We start from the raw sequence: 17,597 nt of genomic DNA, 5'->3' as shown, positions 1-17,597 counted from the left end.
TTTTTGCTGATTTGCAAGTTTTTGCCCTTTAATGTATCTCTACATTTCTGGATTTGATACACAGATACTACAATTAAGATACAGTTAAAGCTGAAGCACTCTGATGCCCAAGCATCTGTCTTAGTTTTTTTACTAACCTGTACTTTGCATAGTTTTGTGATTGGATCTTCAGAGATCTCTCTTGCAGATCTCTTGCTTTCGTCTTCTGAGAGCCCCAGATTTTTACTGCTCATTCATAAATGTTGGTTTGGGGTTTTGTGTTTTCAAGAGCTTTGTAGATATTACTTTGGATTCTTTGCCTCTGTTGAGTGCTTAGGAAGTGCATGATAACAGATTTTGACTTGCGGCTTGCTCTCTTGTCCTGAAAATGTTAACAAGACTGGCCTCCCTACTCTGAGCTTGCAGAAGCTATGAGAAGCATTAAGAACAGATAAACAACCTTAGTTGAACGTTAACAGCTATCACTGCAATAACGTAATGCTGGTCTGCATTTGAAAATTTATCTACAGAGAATAATAAATGGAAGTGAATAGCCTAGCACAGTCATCTATTGAAATGTTGTGGTCCCTACCAGTCATTATGACTTTCCTTTCGTATTTGAAATACTCCTGATTTTTGTAAAGCGTTCTGTCTGAAGAAATCTTTTCATTATCTCTTACCTTCCAAACCAGCTTTGCTCAACGTGAAACATACATTTGTGCTTCTATTTTGAGTATGAATGAAAAATGAAAAGCACGTGACCTTTGAAATGGTATTTTTTGAAAAAACACCGTAATGGTAGTGAACATAAAACTTCATTTTTTGCAAATGTGTTGTTTTATAGGTTCAAGGCAAAGACCCCTCTGTCGATATTACTCAGGACCTTGTCGATGAGTCTGAGGAAGAACGTTTTGATGATATGTCATCACCAGGTCTTGAATTGCCATCTTGTGAATTAAGTCGACTAGAAGAAATTGCAGAACTTGTGGCGTCTTCACTGCCTTCGCCGTTACGCCGTGAGAAACTTGCGCTAGCACTGGAAAATGAGGGCTATATTAAGAAGCTCTTAGAAATTTTTCATGTGTGCGAAGACTTGGAGAACATTGAAGGACTACACCACTTATATGAAATTATCAAGGGAATCTTCCTTTTGAACAGAACTGCACTTTTTGAAGTCATGTTTTCCGAGGAATGTATAATGGACGTAATTGGATGCCTAGAATACGATCCGTCTTTATCACAGTCACGGAAACACAGGGAATTTCTGACTAAAACAGCAAAATTTAAAGAGGTGATTCCTATATCTGATCCAGAGTTGAAGCAAAAAATACATCAGACGTACAGAGTACAGTATATTCAAGATATGGTCCTACCCACTCCCTCAGTTTTTGAGGAAAATATGCTATCAACACTTCATTCTTTCATCTTTTTTAATAAAGTGGAAATAGTTGGTATGTTACAGGTAAGTGTAAGAATTTTGCTGTCTCTTTATTTGCCCTCAGACAGAGAAAGTTGTTAGTATTTCCTGGAAAGGCTGAGTTGCTTCAATGAAACCTTCAGTTATTCTGAAAGTCATTTTGAAAAGATATGTAAAGAAAAGGCGTGGAATTTGAGCACCAAGCCCTTAGATCTATGTTTTTAAATTGCGGATTTGGGGCTGTGTTCTTTTTAACTGATGATTTAAATGGAGCAAACACGTAGAATTCTCAGCAGACTTGCTTAGAATGAATAGTTCTGTTTGCATTTTGAAGGGTTGTTTTTGTAATTTTTTCTTGTATTTTGGGACTTTCTTGGCACTACAGTTGATGATTTTACCATGCCAAAAACAAGATGAAATTTCACGTGAATTTCATAAATGTGATCTCATGCCAATATATAACTGTTTCTAATTTTGAAATTAAGGAATTTAGTCGTTTGGAAAGCATAGATTCAGAACCTAATACTGCCATAGGTGCTTGAATGTTTTCTTAGTTTGTCTTCTAAGTCCCTAAGTAAGACTGCATGAAATTACAAGTTTTTCATGATGTGTTACTGCAAGTACGAAGAGATTATGTGTAACCAATGCTTTAGATTTCTTACCTACGCATCTGAAGGATTCTGCTCCAACACATGAAATTTCTCACTTGTGAATAGGTGGTACATCTTTCTACTGGGAGCTTCCTAGAATTTTCAGAAAACTCCATAAATTATTGCAGCTCATGTATTTTGACATTGTATTATAACAGATTAGTTATCACTATCATATTTCTCCTAATTTTTAAAGAACAAAAATTCTTTGTAGGGGCTTTCTGATCTGGAGCAATGGACAAAATGCTCGATGCTGCTGATTAAGTGAATCATTTTAATCTTCGGTTGAATCTCGTTGTGCACACTGTTTAATTTCCTGAAAAATACAAGAAAAAAGTGCAGAATACATTTGAAAGCTCGTGTTGCAAATCGGTGTCAAAACTAGTCCCTCTGCCTTTCCAACCACCACACTTAGTAATCAGAATGCTGATCTCATTTAACCCAGTTGTGTGAGCCTGAATCTGTCATGTCCACCCATGGAGTATTTGGTAGGCAGCCAGATACACAGGGCATGTACCCAGGCCTGGCAGCTGAGGCACATGCCTTGTGGAAGCACTGTCATTTGGTGGAGGTAGAGCACCTAGGGCATATTGACTATTACTAGGCTTCTTCATATCTGTACGTGTGACCTTGATGAACAAAACCACAACATTCACCTGGCTAAAACACTCAGAGAGCCTCTGTCATCTTACGGTTGCTGGTTTGCGAAGGCATCCAAACCTGACATTGAAAGTGCTGAAAAAGGTGAAAAAGTTAAGATATTTCCACCTGAGTATCCAGTGTGACTAGTGTCTCTGTAATACCTTTATCTCCTTGCAAGAATTGCTAAAAGCAAAGTGCTGAGGATGATGCTGGAGGAGGAGAGTGATTATTCTGGGTGTCTTCATGTCAGTGGCTGCTGCTGGCTTTGGAATGTTGAAAGGGAAACAGGGAGCTAGGAAAGGGACCTGATGCTGTAGAATAAGAAGGGGCATGCTTACTGGGAAAAACTGAAGGTAACTTGATATAGTGACTGATCTGTTGTTTTTTTCTCTTAAAATCTGTCTTAGTTTGAAACGTGGAGGGTAAGCTTGGGTTAAAATACAAAGATACAGTGTGGTTGCAAAACTTGTCAGTTGCAGTTTATAGATGGAGTAGTGGTTCAGTCTGATTTTGATTTGTTGTGTCACTGCGAATTTCTGAACCTTATCGTTTACTGTTATCTGAGAATGAAGTACATACCCTTTGTAGTAGAGCAGAAAAATTGGCATTGCACAACTTCAAAAGTAAGATAAATATTTCAGGTTGTTCAGGTGCTTTCTACAGCTTGTAGGAGCCTGAGTGGTACCACACAAGGCATAAAATACACCCATGGTATATTGTATTTCCTGGTCCTTCTGTAATACACCTCTTAAAACATTGAGAGAGATCTCTGTAGTATATAAATAAGAATCTGTTTGACAGAAATGTTGCTGATAATTCTTATTGTTGAGGGAATTAAAAGAGGATATCACAAATTATAAGAACATTATATTTCTAAGAGATTAAAAAACTTGATTGTTTTTTTTACATACTTGTAGTGTAGCTGTAAGCCATGGTTTAAATCTGTTACCTGGCATTTATTTATTCATTTATTTATAGAGCAGCGTGTTGAGTTGCACTTTTGTCTTTCTCCCTTTCCTTCATCCCCCACAGTCCCTATATAGAAATGTATATTGGTCCTTCTCATTTCTTTATAAATAGCATAATAGATAAATACTACTCTGAGATAAGAATTAAAAGACTGCTTTTATTCATTTAGCTTCTGTAACTAATTTTTAAAGTATTTCTTCTTTTAGTGTGTGGTTTAATGTGTACGTCTGTAGCTGACAATATCACAATACTTCGATGAGGGCCTTAACTAATGAAAGATGTAAAGTTTTCTTTGTCTACTCTCTGGCCACTGGTGTTCCTGGCATTTACAGTTTTACATCTTGGGACATCCCAGTGCTCACTAACCATATGTATGTACATAAAGACATGTTTATTTTGTAACTCGTGATTATTTGAAATGTTTCTGAAATGCGTTGTGATGGTTTACTGGGAGATGCAGATGAGTCTCAAGTCCTTACTTAGTTGATGTGTCATACAAGGTTGGTGTGCTTCTGCTGTTGACTTTAAATTGGCTGTTCAGGACTGAGATTGTGACAGAGGAGATGTCATCAATAAGTTTTATGTCTCAGATTAGAAGTAAACTCTTCTCCATGAGCAATTGATAGCCTGTGCCATGCTGCCACTCCTGTGTATGCGACTGGATTGCTTTGTGTTCTGTTCATTTCTCTGAAGGAAGGGAAAAGGAAAACAATTACTTCCACCATGAAAAGATAAGCTCTGAAAGAGCCTCTTTTGCATCAGTCTGCGTGGTAACTCAAGTATACTCAAGCATACCTTGTTTACAGAAAGGTGACAAGAAATTTGAAGGAGGTGGTGCGGGTTGTGCCCTGTGCTTTTTGACAGGCCAGTTGATTTTACTCAAAATTTATCAGTGTTCTACTTAAGGCATTTGATGTCCAAATAGGACTCCATTTAAGGTCAGCTTTTCAACTATAATTTGTTAATTCTGTGAAGACACTTGCTTCCTTTTGCTTTCTGTGGTAAAAAACTTTTGCACATCCTGTGGTGAAACTAAGAACAGAATTGGTCACCTTTAGTACTTAGGTTTACAAACTGTATTCCTCCTTCATTAAAGTTAGTTTTGCCATAATCATTACAAAAACACCCTAGTGGGCTTTTTGTAGAAATAGAGGTTAGTTTATTTGTGATGTAATTATCTTAATATCCATCATTTCAAGTAACTTTGTCAGGATGTCACTTGTTGGTCGTAATGATAAACCCGTGATACCAGCATTTCCAGTCTTCAGAATTAGCTGCTGTAGAGACTTACACAGTTACAGGTTTTATGATACAGAAGATATGAAAGAGGTATATAACGTTTTTTTCCAATTGCAGCCCCTCCTAATATGCTCTCAGTGCTTGGGGTCCAGCCTGTTCTAGTCTTGATGTCATAGCCACCAAGGAGCTTTGCTGAAACATGGAGCTCACCAAGTGTTAAGAGTGGGGGTGGGGCAGGTAAGTGGTGTTTCTTACTTTATATGACGCTCTTTTGCAGTTTTAAAAATACATACTAATGTTCGTACTGGAGGTCACCAGTTCCTTTCCCTTTGTTTTATTAACTAGTCCTTTAAAAAAAAAAACAACAAAAACTTGCAAAACTGCGCCATAGAGTGAGCAAACACTATTTCCTTCCATTCTCTCCCCCCCTTTCTCAATGGCGTGTTCTCTTTCCCAGCAAGATCCTGTGGTGTTTTTAATTTCCAGAGTACAGACTGTTGGTAGGCTCACTTCATGGTTATTCAGACTCTGCGGTCTTTTATTTTTAGGAGACTGGGGAGTGTAAAGGGAAGATTTGATATCTATTAAAATAATTCATGTGCCTAGCAGAACAGCGATCACATGGCATTACTGGTAAATCAGCTTCTGTAATTACAGAAATGACATTACTGACAGTCCCACACCCTTTTCATTAACTAAAGGATTGAAAACATTTAGGTGTATCTCTATGTCTTAATAGATGTCTATGGTAATAAGCTGGCATATAGTAACAGCGTTTTTACAGAGAGTAGCCTTCTCTCAGCAGAACCCTGGGGATGTAAATGAATTGTCTGTGGGTGGTTGGGAGGAAGAGTGGTGTCAGTGCATGTCAGCAGTTTGGCCCAAATGTGTGAGGATGGGAACATCTACAGGTCAGCTGTTTTACAGCAGTTAACTGCAACTTCTCAAGAATAACTCTGGAGATGTACTTCTCAGCAAAATTTTTCTTGCAGTAAAGTGTGAAAGAATGCCATCTACTGTGGGAAATGACTCAAGGGAAGAAGTTTGCCTTTGGTGCATGTGAATGATTACAACATCATTGAAGAAAACGATTGTTGATCTGTGCAGAAACTCCAGAGGTGGTTGGGTGGCTTCTGCATCCATTTCAACATGTTGTCTTGAGCAGAAATAGCCCTTTGATAGCGAGTGAAGGCATGTGTGGGAAGACAGCATGAGATAAAGGAGATTGGAACATTTTATACTGAAGTCTTCTGGTGTGGTTGCAGGAAGGGAGTGTACATTGGAAACTGTAATTTTCTGTTTGCTGGTAGTATTTTATGAAACTTACACTTTCTAGGCTGAAATACTGAAAATGAATATGGAGATGGGAAATGGGATGGAAATTATACTCCTTTTTCAGCTTAGGTTTTGCTCAGTTTCTTGTATATTTGTATTGTTCTATGTTTTGAGAAAGGAGTAGTTTTTAATTTGTGTAATCTCATGCATGAAGTGTCTGATAACTGAAAATTAACTGTACTTCATACTATAATTTATAGTTAATGCTTTTTTTAAGTGACCTTTGGGAGGAAAGTATTTCTTTGAAAGTTTATTCACAAATACCCATAATGCTCTTTTGAGCATGTGTGATCTTCCTTCATCTGAAGGTTTTCTTCTTTTTGAAACTCAGAAATGACTGACTGGATATATGACCTGGCTTAATTTGTCTTCATGAAGCATACAGAATCCTAGGAGCATCTGCTCAGATCCTGCAGAAGCATAAGTGAATATTCTTAATGTCTGGCATATGGATGGTTTAAGTATTGCATATGTAATAATTTATGTGCGTGGGGAAAAATACAGCTAGATTGTAATTACCATGCAAGCTATCTTTTGTAGCTTTAGTCTACTTGGAAAACACTGATGGCTTCCACAGCTTCTGATATATATCCTAATAGATTTGATATTTGTCTGCTAAGAGGCCAAATACTGCAAAGATTTATGCATTTGCTCTGTGTTTACTTCACAGATATATTTTATGAAGGATTTTTCCGAAAAATGGAAATGGAAAAAATGAAAATAAGAAAAAATACACACTTGTGTAATTCTAGCATTTGGGGTTGGTTCTTTGTAACTTCTAAAATATGAACTCTGCTTTCATATTGTGCTTTTCCTTAGGTTGTGTTGGGTCACTCACAAGTGTAACTTACAGTATTCTCATCAGTAATCTTACAGCTCAAGAATCGCGTGTTTTGAATGTTCCTTGTGTTCACAAGTCTTCTAAAAGTGTGAGGGATTTGTTTCCCATCAGTAAGGACGTGTCTACCATTCATTAAGCATCTGGAATGAGGCTGCATCTAAACGCATTTCAGGGCTCAAACGTTACCACAAAGTTTGTAATGGGTTGTTTTTGTTTTCTTGGAGTACCCACCACTTACTGTGTACTGGCTATATAAAGGTGGGACATCTTGAGTCACTCAGTTCCATCTTCATTCCAATGAATTTAACAAGATCAGAGTTGCAGTGAGACCCTCGGATTTCAGATAACGGTATTCATTTAAAAATACAACGTATTTAATGGAATTTGGGAGGGAGAAAGATAACACTATGGGAAGGGTTGAGGGAACTGGGCTTGTTTAGCTTGGAGAAGGCTCCAGGGAGACCTCATTGTGGCCTTCCAGTACTTGAAGGGAGCATATAAACAGGGCAGGGAACGGCTGTTTACAAGGATGGATAGCAATAGGACAAGTGGGAATGGTCTTAAACTGAGACAGGGGAGGTTTAGGTTAGATATTAGGAGGAAGTTCTTCACACAGAGTGTGGTAACACACTGGAACAGGTTGCCCAAGGAGGTTGTGGATGCCCCATCCCTGGAGGCATTCAAGGCCAGGCTGGATTTGGCTCTGGGCAGCCTGGTCTGGTGGTTGGCGACCCTGCACATGGCGGGAGAGTTGAAACTAGGTGATCGTTGTGGTGCTTTTCAACCCAGGCCGTTCTGTGATTCTATGAAATGTTCTGTTACTGTGTTTAAAATAGAGTTGTAAAAGCCAGTATTATTGTATATTTGTGGAGAGTTGAAAAAGGATTGCATACTGAACTGCAAATTGTTCCCAAAACACCGTGTCAGCAGTGAAGGCTTCCTTAATTCCCAGTGTTCAGAATTGCCCTGGGCAAGTCGCAGCTGCTTGCGAGGCCGGGCACAGGGTGCAAGGGCTGCCTCCTGCTGCGGGTGGCCATGGCACGAGGTGGGACTCAGAACTGTGTTGGGGCTTCAGCCTGATTCCACCTGCTGGGATCTGCCTGCTGGGACTGGGGAACTTGTCATGAGTCTCTTCCTCCTTTCACATTCCGCCTCAAAACAAGTCATTTGATACTTAGGTTAATACTCTGTACTTTCTTTTTTTCTTGTAGAAGCATGCTCATCATGGCTCTGACGTATCTAAATGCCAAATTCCCCCCTCCCAGTGATTGTTCTGAGAGATTTTTGTGGTATTAACTTGAATGTACTTCCAAATTTTATGGAAGAGGCGAAGGTTTTCTTTCACAGTAAGAATGGAAATGGGGATTCCACTGTCCAGCTGGGGATAAGCAAGCATCTTGTTGATACTTTTGATAGATGTGATTGGTTTTACATCACCTCAAAATAGCAGTGTTTTTAAATGTACTGCTAATTGTGGAGAACTTGCATGTTCCTCAAAAGAAATGGTTGTATGCCCTGTTTTTTGTTATTTTTTGATTTGTGTAAATAACTAATGCCTCTACTGTAAGCTAATTACGTTAGCCGTAATGTCTAATTAGTTAAATATTAGAATAGAATATATATATATATATAGAGGGAATATATATAGATATATATATATATATATAGATATAGATATATATAGAGGGAATTTCAAAAAACTTCAAGTGAGGCCTGCCTTTCTCATCCCTTTTTGTTTGGTTTTTGAAGCAGTCTCAGCATTAGCACCTGAAATTATGTTCTGAAATCATTATTTTTTATTGTCACTGTACTGCTGGGTTACACTAGAAGAAAAGCACAGCATCAAAGCAAGTTAAAACACATGGCATTTCCTAAATTTAGGTTTTGCCAGAGTGTGATGAGATGCCCTGTAGGGTAGTAGCTCATGCCAGCCTATTTTGGATTTATATGTGGTACCATGTGGAGAGCCTGGGTTGATTTGTGAAGGCACTACAGCTGCACTAGCATGGCATGCCCTGGGAAATGAAGCACTTCCGTGATTCTGAGTTTTATATATGTAAGCATAAGAAAGGCAACTTGGGTTTCTAGAGCTATGATTTGGGGACGAACAAAACAGCATGTGGTGTTACTGACTTCAGAAGAAGCAGCTTAGCATTCTGGTAGCTTTATGAAAAATCTCTGGTTCTCATGCAGAGGTATCTATTGCAAGCAAGTGCTCTCTGTTACTGTATAACATTAGGGAACGGATATGGGAAGGCTAATTTCTGCTTTATTAATCCTATAGTTATTAGGATTGTAAAGCTGATGGGGAGCTAAGTGCTATTTCTTCCAGTCAATACAGGTCTTTAACATGCTTGCTGCTGTTAAATCAACTGCATTAAAATTAACTGAATTGACTGGATTTTGATTGCTGCCAACCAAAATACCCAATGAATAGTGTGTGTAACTGGAGCAGCTATTTTGATTTGGTTTTCAATACTTAGCCTTTTCGTAACAGTGGGGAGATAGAATCTCACCTCATTCCTGATGCTAAAAATCTTCATCACATCTTTGCTTTAGTTCTGCTGCAGAAATCTCTAGCATTCCAAAGTTGTATGTGTGTAGGGCTGAGTATTGTGCGTATCAAATACAAAAACATTTGAAGCCAGGTTATTGTGCGGTTTGGGGGAAAGGATATTGGACAAGGCAGAAGGTAGAGAGCCATAGACAAAATGATGATGTCAGTAGAAGACAAAAAGAAGACAGCTGAAAGGTAATGTATATCGTAACTGAGAGTAAAACTGACGGTAGTGGTTGAGAAAACAGAAAGACAGATACAATAATTTGTTTGGAAAATGAATTAGAAAACCCTTGCTGGTATGATTAAATACAGTATACAACTGTGTGTTCTCTTTTAACTGCAGGAGGCATGGTTTAGAAGAAATTTATATTACACTTGGATGGCTTTTGGTATTGTCAAATAAACAAATGGTATTGTTTTGCATTTGTAGGAAGATGAAAAATTTCTGACAGACTTGTTTGCACAACTAACAGATGAAGCCACAGATGAGGAGAAAAGACAGGAATTGGTAAGAAGTCCCTAAAATGTACAACAAACAGCCACTGCAAAGTGTTAAACGCACCTGTTTTGTTGAATTACTGACTAGTGTGGTGCTGTTGTGTTTCAGGTAAATTTTCTGAAAGAGTTTTGTGCATTCTCTCAAACACTGCAGCCCCAAAACAGAGATGCGTTTTTCAAAACCTTATCAAATATGGGCATACTGCCGGCACTAGAAGTCATACTGGTAAGTCAGCTCAGTTTTCTTTGTGGTAACAACTTCCTCTATCTCCAGAGTTGTTGTTTTTTAAATAAGTGTGACAAACTCCAGTCGTGTGGTTTTCTGAAGCATTTGCTTTCATTTATCTCGTCTCAGCTTGAAATTCAGCACCTTGTAATCATTTTCTAAAACTTTTAAACCAGTTGCAATATGACATTGATAAGTGCCCTAAGCATTCTTATATTTTTGTATTTTTTTTTCATTCACATTCTCATCTTCACATGCTCCTTGATGTATAAGTAAGCAAGCAAGTAGGGAAGTAGACCAAAGGACAGTGAAACCGTAAAATGTATTTTACCCAGTAGCTATCAAATATACAAGAAAAAGATTAGAGTCAATTCAGTTTTAGCGTACAGTTTTAATAATAGTTAGATATGACTTATTGTGAATAACAAGTAAAAGCTTTATGGTTTCTGATTTTCATTCTTTTGAAACCTTTATTTTAAGGAAAAAATGATTATATCTGATCTTCCAGGGTATGGATGATGCACAAGTACGAAGTGCAGCCACAGATATATTCTCATATTTAGTTGAATACAACCCATCCATGGTACGAGAGTTTGTCATGCAGGAAGCTCAGCAGAATGATGATGTAAGTAGAGGGTCGCCGTAAATGCGTGCTTCTGTTTTTTATTGAAGTTTACATTTCCTGGAGATCCTTGGTAACTGGTTAAAACAGAAATGTTTCGGGACATTTTTGTACAGAGGTTTGTTTATGTTTCCTGGAGATCCTTGGTGACTGATTAATAAAGAATGCTAGTGCACAGCTAGTAGTAAAAAAGGTAGTTCAAAGTGGTTTTCAGTGGAGAAAAATGTTATTCTGCCTTTCTACAGAGGAGATAGTGAACGTTTTTTTAAATCCACCAAAAGCGTGGCAGAGGAACAGCCTGCTGCTCATGCTGTTCCTTCTGTACCGGAAGAGAAAAAATGGGGTAGCTGGGACCTTAACTGCTGAAATGCAGCCAAGATGCCAGAAATATGGGTGTTGGTTCCAGCCACTTGTGTTGGATGACTGTCCTCTCCTGTGAGGGACAGCAGAGACTGAACAACTTTAGCATAGAGTTTGATAAATATAAATATTATTTTCTGTTCTTATATGTTGTTCTGGTTTTCTGCAAGTACACAAAGGGATTATTTTGAGGTGAAAATTATTCCATCAAGTTTCATAGCACAGCAAAATTTAGAGTTGTGTGTTTGTAGAAATGGAATACTAGTACGTATTAAAATTTAAACTTGTGAACTCTGAAAACACTTCCAAAAATGAGTTGAATTTTCAGACTGTTAATTATCTGTCCTACTTCGTTATTTTTGGAACTTCCCTTCAGAGTGAATTCTAAAGATTCTTAACTTCAGAATCATTTTTAGTTGCTTTGAAAGATTCTTCGCTGCTTGCCTTCTTGCTATGGAGCAACTGCCCAAAATGTGTCACTGGAATACAAAGTTAACTTGTTTCTCCTAGCGTTTTTCTTTTTGGAGGGGAGAAGCATTAGAACTGTTTTTTAGATTTGTTTTTGTTTCTTTCTTTTTCTTGTTAGGATATACTACTCATTAACCTCATAATAGAACACATGATTTGTGACACAGATCCAGAACTTGGAGGGGCAGTGCTACTAATGGGTTTGCTTCGTACCTTAGTTGATCCAGAAAATATGCTTGCCACTGCCAATGTAAGTAAATACCTTCAAATAAAATTGCAGTTGGATGTTGGTGGTATGTTACATACATAATTTTTATTTTTTTTATTTTAATCCTGTAGAAAACAGAAAAGACAGAGTTCTTGGGTTTCTTCTACAAGCACTGTATGCATGTTCTGACAGCCCCCTTATTGGCCAATACTACAGAGGACAAGCCTAGCAAAGGTAATGTTGCTCTGGATGTTGGATACATCAAGGGCTGTTGAATTTAGATGCTTGATGTTTAGAACACAGTAAATGTCAAAGGATATATTTTATCTTATAAGAGTACCTGAGACTATGATATATCATTTAAAGTATATTTGCAAGCTAACTATTCTTTCGAATAATTTGTAAGTATAAAATTCAGCAAAGGATCCTGTTTAATAAGTGAACTGCATGTGCTTAAACTTCAGCAAAATATTTAAACATTTTTATTATTTTGAGTGACTCGTGGGACTGTTCTATGACATAGACTTGAAAAGATGTCAATGTTTTTTTAAAGTCAGAGATTACCAGAGAGGGTCCAAAAGTGCTGCAGAGAACATTTGTGCCACAATACTTTGCAGAAAGTAAGGATGTTGGTTCTACATCATAGTAAGACAATCATGAGAGTAATAAAGTGACTGTTCTTACTGGCTGCTAGCAGCAGTAATGTTTTTTTAATATTAAAGCACATCCAAAATGAATGTGAAAGGATGTACATAAATTAAAAAGACATGTTCTCTAAACTTCTTAATTAACTGTATAAATTTCCAAGGAATTAGTTTAATTGATCTGTTGGATCTTAGCTTGCCTCCAGATGGTTTTGAAGTGAGATTTTTTTACTACTTAAAATGCTTGCGTTCTACAGTGGCCAGTAATCTAGCGATATTCCTAAAAAGTAGTATTGCCTTTTAAAAATGATTGAATCTAATGTGTTAAATTTATTGTTTCTGTCTATTTAAAAACAGAATGTGAGTTACTTTTTTTAATACACTGTTGTGACTGCGTCCTAGAAATGTTAAAAGAGGCTCTTTTTCTTCCATGCTACTTTTAAGAGGGCTTCCTGCCAGAACTGTACAAATGGAAAATATCCAGTCCATTATAGGCTAGTTCAATTTCTATTTTAAAGACTAAATATACCTTCCATTATATTCCCTGAGGCATTTGTGGGAAAATATAGGAACTTGTATGTGTTTACCAGACTGTGTTGGATATTTGAAGTAGATTTCTGAAGGTAACATCCTACTTAATTGGTTTTGTTTGGTTTTGTTATAGATGATTTTCAGACAGCCCAACTCTTGGCATTAATACTGGAATTGCTAACTTTCTGCGTAGAACATCATACTTACCACATAAAGAACTACATCATCAACAAAGATATCCTGCGAAGGGTGCTTGTTCTCATGGCCTCAAAGCATGCTTTCTTGGCTTTGTGTAAGTTCAGATACTGAAGAATAAACTAGTATTTTGTGAATGTGAATTGCTGCGAATCTTCATTCTTCTGGAAGAAAACTTTTCACAGATGAGACAGTTTGTTACTGAACATAGAAGTTCTGCTGTTTTCTCTGTGTTTCTTACACAGATTTACAGATATCAGAATTAGTAAATAATTTTGCATTCATAGAGGTCTTTCCTAAAAAGCACAAGGATTTTGCTAAATCTTAATGTAGATCTGATCTGAAATCATTATAAAATATCCAAGTATCCTAAGAGAGCTGTTGAGTTTTGATGGATTTTGAGTAGAAATAAGCAGAGATACTTAAAGATACAGTTACATGGCTGCTTTAAGCAGTATGTTCAGTAGTGCTCTTCACATGCTAGTAGATTCCTGACTATGTTCAGCATAGTAATAGCAAAGTTGTGTGTACGAAAGAAATTTTCCAAGATTCATTTATTCAATTGTGCACATAGTTGATGTTAGTTTTTTTGTTATGTTTTGTTTTGTTTGAGAGAGAGTGCCATACATTGAGAAGTACCTTTTCAGTGTGTAACAGAATCACCTGAGCAGTTCAAATCAAAATTTGAGGAGTAGCCCCAAATTTTTGATTTGAAGCCTTTCAATAATTTTGTTTCAGCTACACCTGGTTGCTAATCAGAATGTGTACTGCCTTATAGCAGGATGATCCTTTTACTTGTATTTATGCATGTGTATTCAGGTACTTGTCCATGCTTTAGAATTTCAGAAGCTTTACAATGAATGCCAATTAAGTCTGTGCTTTATTATTTGTGTAACAATGTCTTTTACCAATTTTAAAATTGGATAGTTTGTGTCTTAACTGAACAGGATTTACTTAAATACAATCAAACTTATATCTGAATGATAGCCAGGATAAGCAAATTTCCCACATCTTTTATTTTCACTGAGAAAATTTTATCTTTACTGTAAGACATTCCTGAAATCAAAGTCATACTTCTGTGTTAGTAGTGACGTAGTTAAACGGTAATATATTATTTCTTCAGTGAACAGAGGTGGTTTGTCCTGCAGAATCACAGTGGAGGATTTCTTTATGATAAAACAGACAAGAGATGTTCAGCAGTATGGTCAAGACTAAGCAGAGAATATCTGAATATGTTTCTTGATCTTCATGATATGAGTAATATTATATTCCTGTTAATATTATAACATTCCTCTTAATGTTACAGTATTCCTGTTATAAATGTTGACATTGCAAATTTCCCTGTTACTGTTTTCTGGATATATATTTTTTTCTTTTGAATGCATTACTGTTTAAAGCATAGCTTTTAATTATAACATTTCCATCTCAGGTGCCCTTCGTTTCAAGAGAAAAATAATTGGACTAAAGGATGAATTCTACAACCGCTACATAATGAAAAGTTTTTTGTTTGAACCTGTGGTCAAAGCATTTCTGAATAATGGTTCCCGTTACAATTTGATGAACTCTGCCATAATAGAGATGTTTGAGTTTATCAGAGTGGTGAGTGCTGAAGATAATTACTGTTTGCTTCACCTTCTAGCTCAAGCAGACTTTTTGTTTGTGCATATATTATGCTGTCATGTTGTGGTGTGATATGCCCACATGACAACTGAATGACAACTAAATGAGCTGTCTTCAGTGTTTTCAGTGTTAATGTATTTATTCTTTCTTATGTTCAGATGGTATGATGATGTGAAAATTAAATTCACTTGGTACTCAGTGTATTTACAGAATCATACAATGGCTGAGGTTGGAAGGGACATTCATCTAGTTCCAACCTCTGTCGAGGGCAGGATTGCCACCCACCAGATCAGGGTCCCATCCAACCTGGCCTTAAATGCCTCCAGGGATGGGGCACCCACAGCTTCTCAGGACAGCCTCTGCCAAAGCCTCACCACCCCCTTGAGTAAAGAAAGCACAGCGTTCAATTGAAATAGCAAACAAAGTTAGCAGGTTTTTTTTGTAGAGGAGCTGGACTGGCATGGTGTGGCCACAAAGAAAAAAGCCTGATGCTTGCTTTTCATGAAAAGTATCTTCCTTGTTCTCATCCTAAATAAATACACAAACATTTGTTTTTGCCTAAGTTGTTTAATTGCAGAAAAGGAACAGTATGAGAGCTAAGTATTGTAAGCATATGTGTTTGTTTGTTTGTTTTTTGAATTTAGTAATCACAACAGATAATAGTTAATCTATCAATATACAAATACTTATCAGAGTTGGTTTTGGAATCGTTTTCTACTGGCGTTTTAGATTCTGTTCATGTATTTTGAAGCACATATTCTTAGAAGATTACTATTCTTACACCCAATTGTATCCTTGAAGCTCTAAATGATTATCTATAGTGTGGTTTTTGCATAAGGTCATTTTTGCATACGCTATTAATTCTGTTTTCTATTGGATATTTAAAAAATAATATCACCATTGCTTTTTATATTACATTAAGAAATAAATTCACTTGAAGCAAAATAAGTCACTTTATGTTTGTTCCATTCTATAGGAAGATATAAAATCTTTAACAGCTCACGTGATTGAAAATTATTGGAAAGCACTGGAAGATGTAGATTATGTGCAGACATTCAAAGGACTGAAACTACGATTTGAGCAGCAAAGGGAAAGACAAGATAATCCAAAACTTGATAGGTAACAGGCTCTAAATTATTTTACTGTAAATTCTGTTTTGGGAATAATGATGGATTTTTCTGTGATAGCAGAAAGAGTAAATAATTTCAACTTGATTGTATCTCATCTGTTGTTGAATTTAGTGGATTAGTAGTGTGATTTCCAGACGTACTGCTTCAAACTCTTGATCAACTTTAAGTTAACATATTTGCTGAAGAAAGTCACATTCCCTCCCTTTTCTTCCTGGGAAGAAATAATGCTTTTTATCCATTTCAGCTTCAATAAATACATACATTTATAACATAGCAAGGCTCAGCTTTTATCGTATTCCTACATCTTATATGTGGCTTTGCAAGCCTTGCCACAGTCCATGTCCTAAATGAAATAAACAGAAGTGAAATTGCAAATCAGTAAGGAGGCCAAAATTGACATTAACATGTGCCACAGAAGTATGTGGAAAACTGCCACTTAAGTAACAGTTTTCCAGTAGGAGCAAAATTCTAATATAAATGCAGTTTAAAATGCTGTACATCTTACAGATCCAGTTTATAACATTGGCAAACTACTTATTCAAAACTAGACTTATTTTTTTTAAATAGTTTTAGCATCCTGCTGCCTCTCCTAGGGAAAAGGATGTTGGAGCAAAGTGCTTAAGAATAAATAATCAAAGGAGAGATAAAAGTAGCATTTTGTATCCAAGGCCCTTAAAAATAGAAAATACTGATAGCAAACAAAAATCGTGGATGCAGCAGGAAGGGATGACTGTCTTTTTAACATACCTGTTTTTTTAATATATTTGACCTTAAATACTGATGGGTTATATTAAGTACAATGAGGAAAACGTCTATAGTTTCTAAACTTCTTTTTACAGCCTTACATTTACCACTGCAAATTACTACAAGAAGTCTGAATGCAACACCTAAGATGCACTGATTTGAAATAACATCTAATTGTGCTGTTAGTAAACTACAGAATTTTCTACATTTAGTCTGAACATGCTGTTATCAGAGCTGTAGTTTATTTAATGCTTCAGAAGAAATGTTTTTAATGTTATTTGCATTGAAAATACAAATAAAGTTGCACATTTGCAAATGATTTGCTGTACTAAAGATAATGACTACGGTATTTGCATCCATGTAAATGTCAACTAGAAGTTTTGTTATTAATATGAGCTGATTGTTGAATCAAAGTTTTTAAAACTTACTGTTCTGCAGCATGCGCTCCATTTTGAGAAACCACAGATACAGGAGGGATGCAAGAACCCTGGAGGATGAGGAGGAAATGTGGTTTAATACTGATGAAGATGATATGGAAGATGGAGAGGCAGTGGTGCCCCCTTCTGACAAAACTAAAAATGACGAAGATATTATGGACCCTATAAGTAAATTCATGGAGAGGAAAAAATGTAAGTGAGGAGAAGAATGCTGTAGGCCTAAACAGAAAACGTAATTTGTATTTGTATTCTGTAGCTGTAATGCAGTTTAGCTTTTTTTTT

The 17,597-nt window shown here is 36.6% G+C and overlaps 2 protein-coding genes across 3 annotated transcripts in view; both read left to right on the top strand.

Annotated features, from left to right (window-relative positions):
• The window catches only part of TRIP11 (thyroid hormone receptor interactor 11), a 308,569-nt gene that overhangs the window by 192,186 nt on the left and 98,786 nt on the right, over positions 1 to 17,597 (top strand). The window contains 8 exon segments of the mRNA XM_031553780.1: positions 824 to 1,441; positions 10,063 to 10,140; positions 10,865 to 10,981; positions 11,925 to 12,056; positions 12,146 to 12,248; positions 14,814 to 14,983; positions 15,981 to 16,123; positions 17,317 to 17,507. Coding sequence (XP_031409640.1) covers positions 824 to 1,441; positions 10,063 to 10,140; positions 10,865 to 10,981; positions 11,925 to 12,056; positions 12,146 to 12,248; positions 14,814 to 14,983; positions 15,981 to 16,123; positions 17,317 to 17,507 — 1,552 coding nt within the window.
• The window catches only part of PPP4R3A (protein phosphatase 4 regulatory subunit 3A), a 38,023-nt gene that overhangs the window by 17,803 nt on the left and 2,623 nt on the right, over positions 1 to 17,597 (top strand). The window contains exons 4-13 of one of the 2 annotated variants that reach the window (XM_010711833.1): positions 824 to 1,441; positions 10,063 to 10,140; positions 10,240 to 10,356; positions 10,865 to 10,981; positions 11,925 to 12,056; positions 12,146 to 12,248; positions 13,323 to 13,481; positions 14,814 to 14,983; positions 15,981 to 16,123; positions 17,317 to 17,507. In XM_010711833.1, the coding sequence (XP_010710135.1) occupies positions 824 to 1,441; positions 10,063 to 10,140; positions 10,240 to 10,356; positions 10,865 to 10,981; positions 11,925 to 12,056; positions 12,146 to 12,248; positions 13,323 to 13,481; positions 14,814 to 14,983; positions 15,981 to 16,123; positions 17,317 to 17,507 (1,828 nt within the window). Of the gene's footprint in view, positions 1 to 823; positions 1,442 to 5,081; positions 5,134 to 10,062; positions 10,141 to 10,239; positions 10,357 to 10,864; positions 10,982 to 11,924; positions 12,057 to 12,145; positions 12,249 to 13,322; positions 13,482 to 14,813; positions 14,984 to 15,980; positions 16,124 to 17,316; positions 17,508 to 17,597 lie in introns of those variants that run through there. The other variant, XM_031553648.1, reaches the window with a different exon arrangement.

This window comes from Meleagris gallopavo, chromosome 5, assembly GCF_000146605.3.
Source record: "Meleagris gallopavo isolate NT-WF06-2002-E0010 breed Aviagen turkey brand Nicholas breeding stock chromosome 5, Turkey_5.1, whole genome shotgun sequence".
In the NCBI taxonomy this organism is placed as follows: domain Eukaryota; kingdom Metazoa; phylum Chordata; class Aves; order Galliformes; family Phasianidae; genus Meleagris; species Meleagris gallopavo.
Note: the sequence above shows the minus strand (reverse complement) of the source record. Positions and strands in the feature narration are given on the sequence as shown.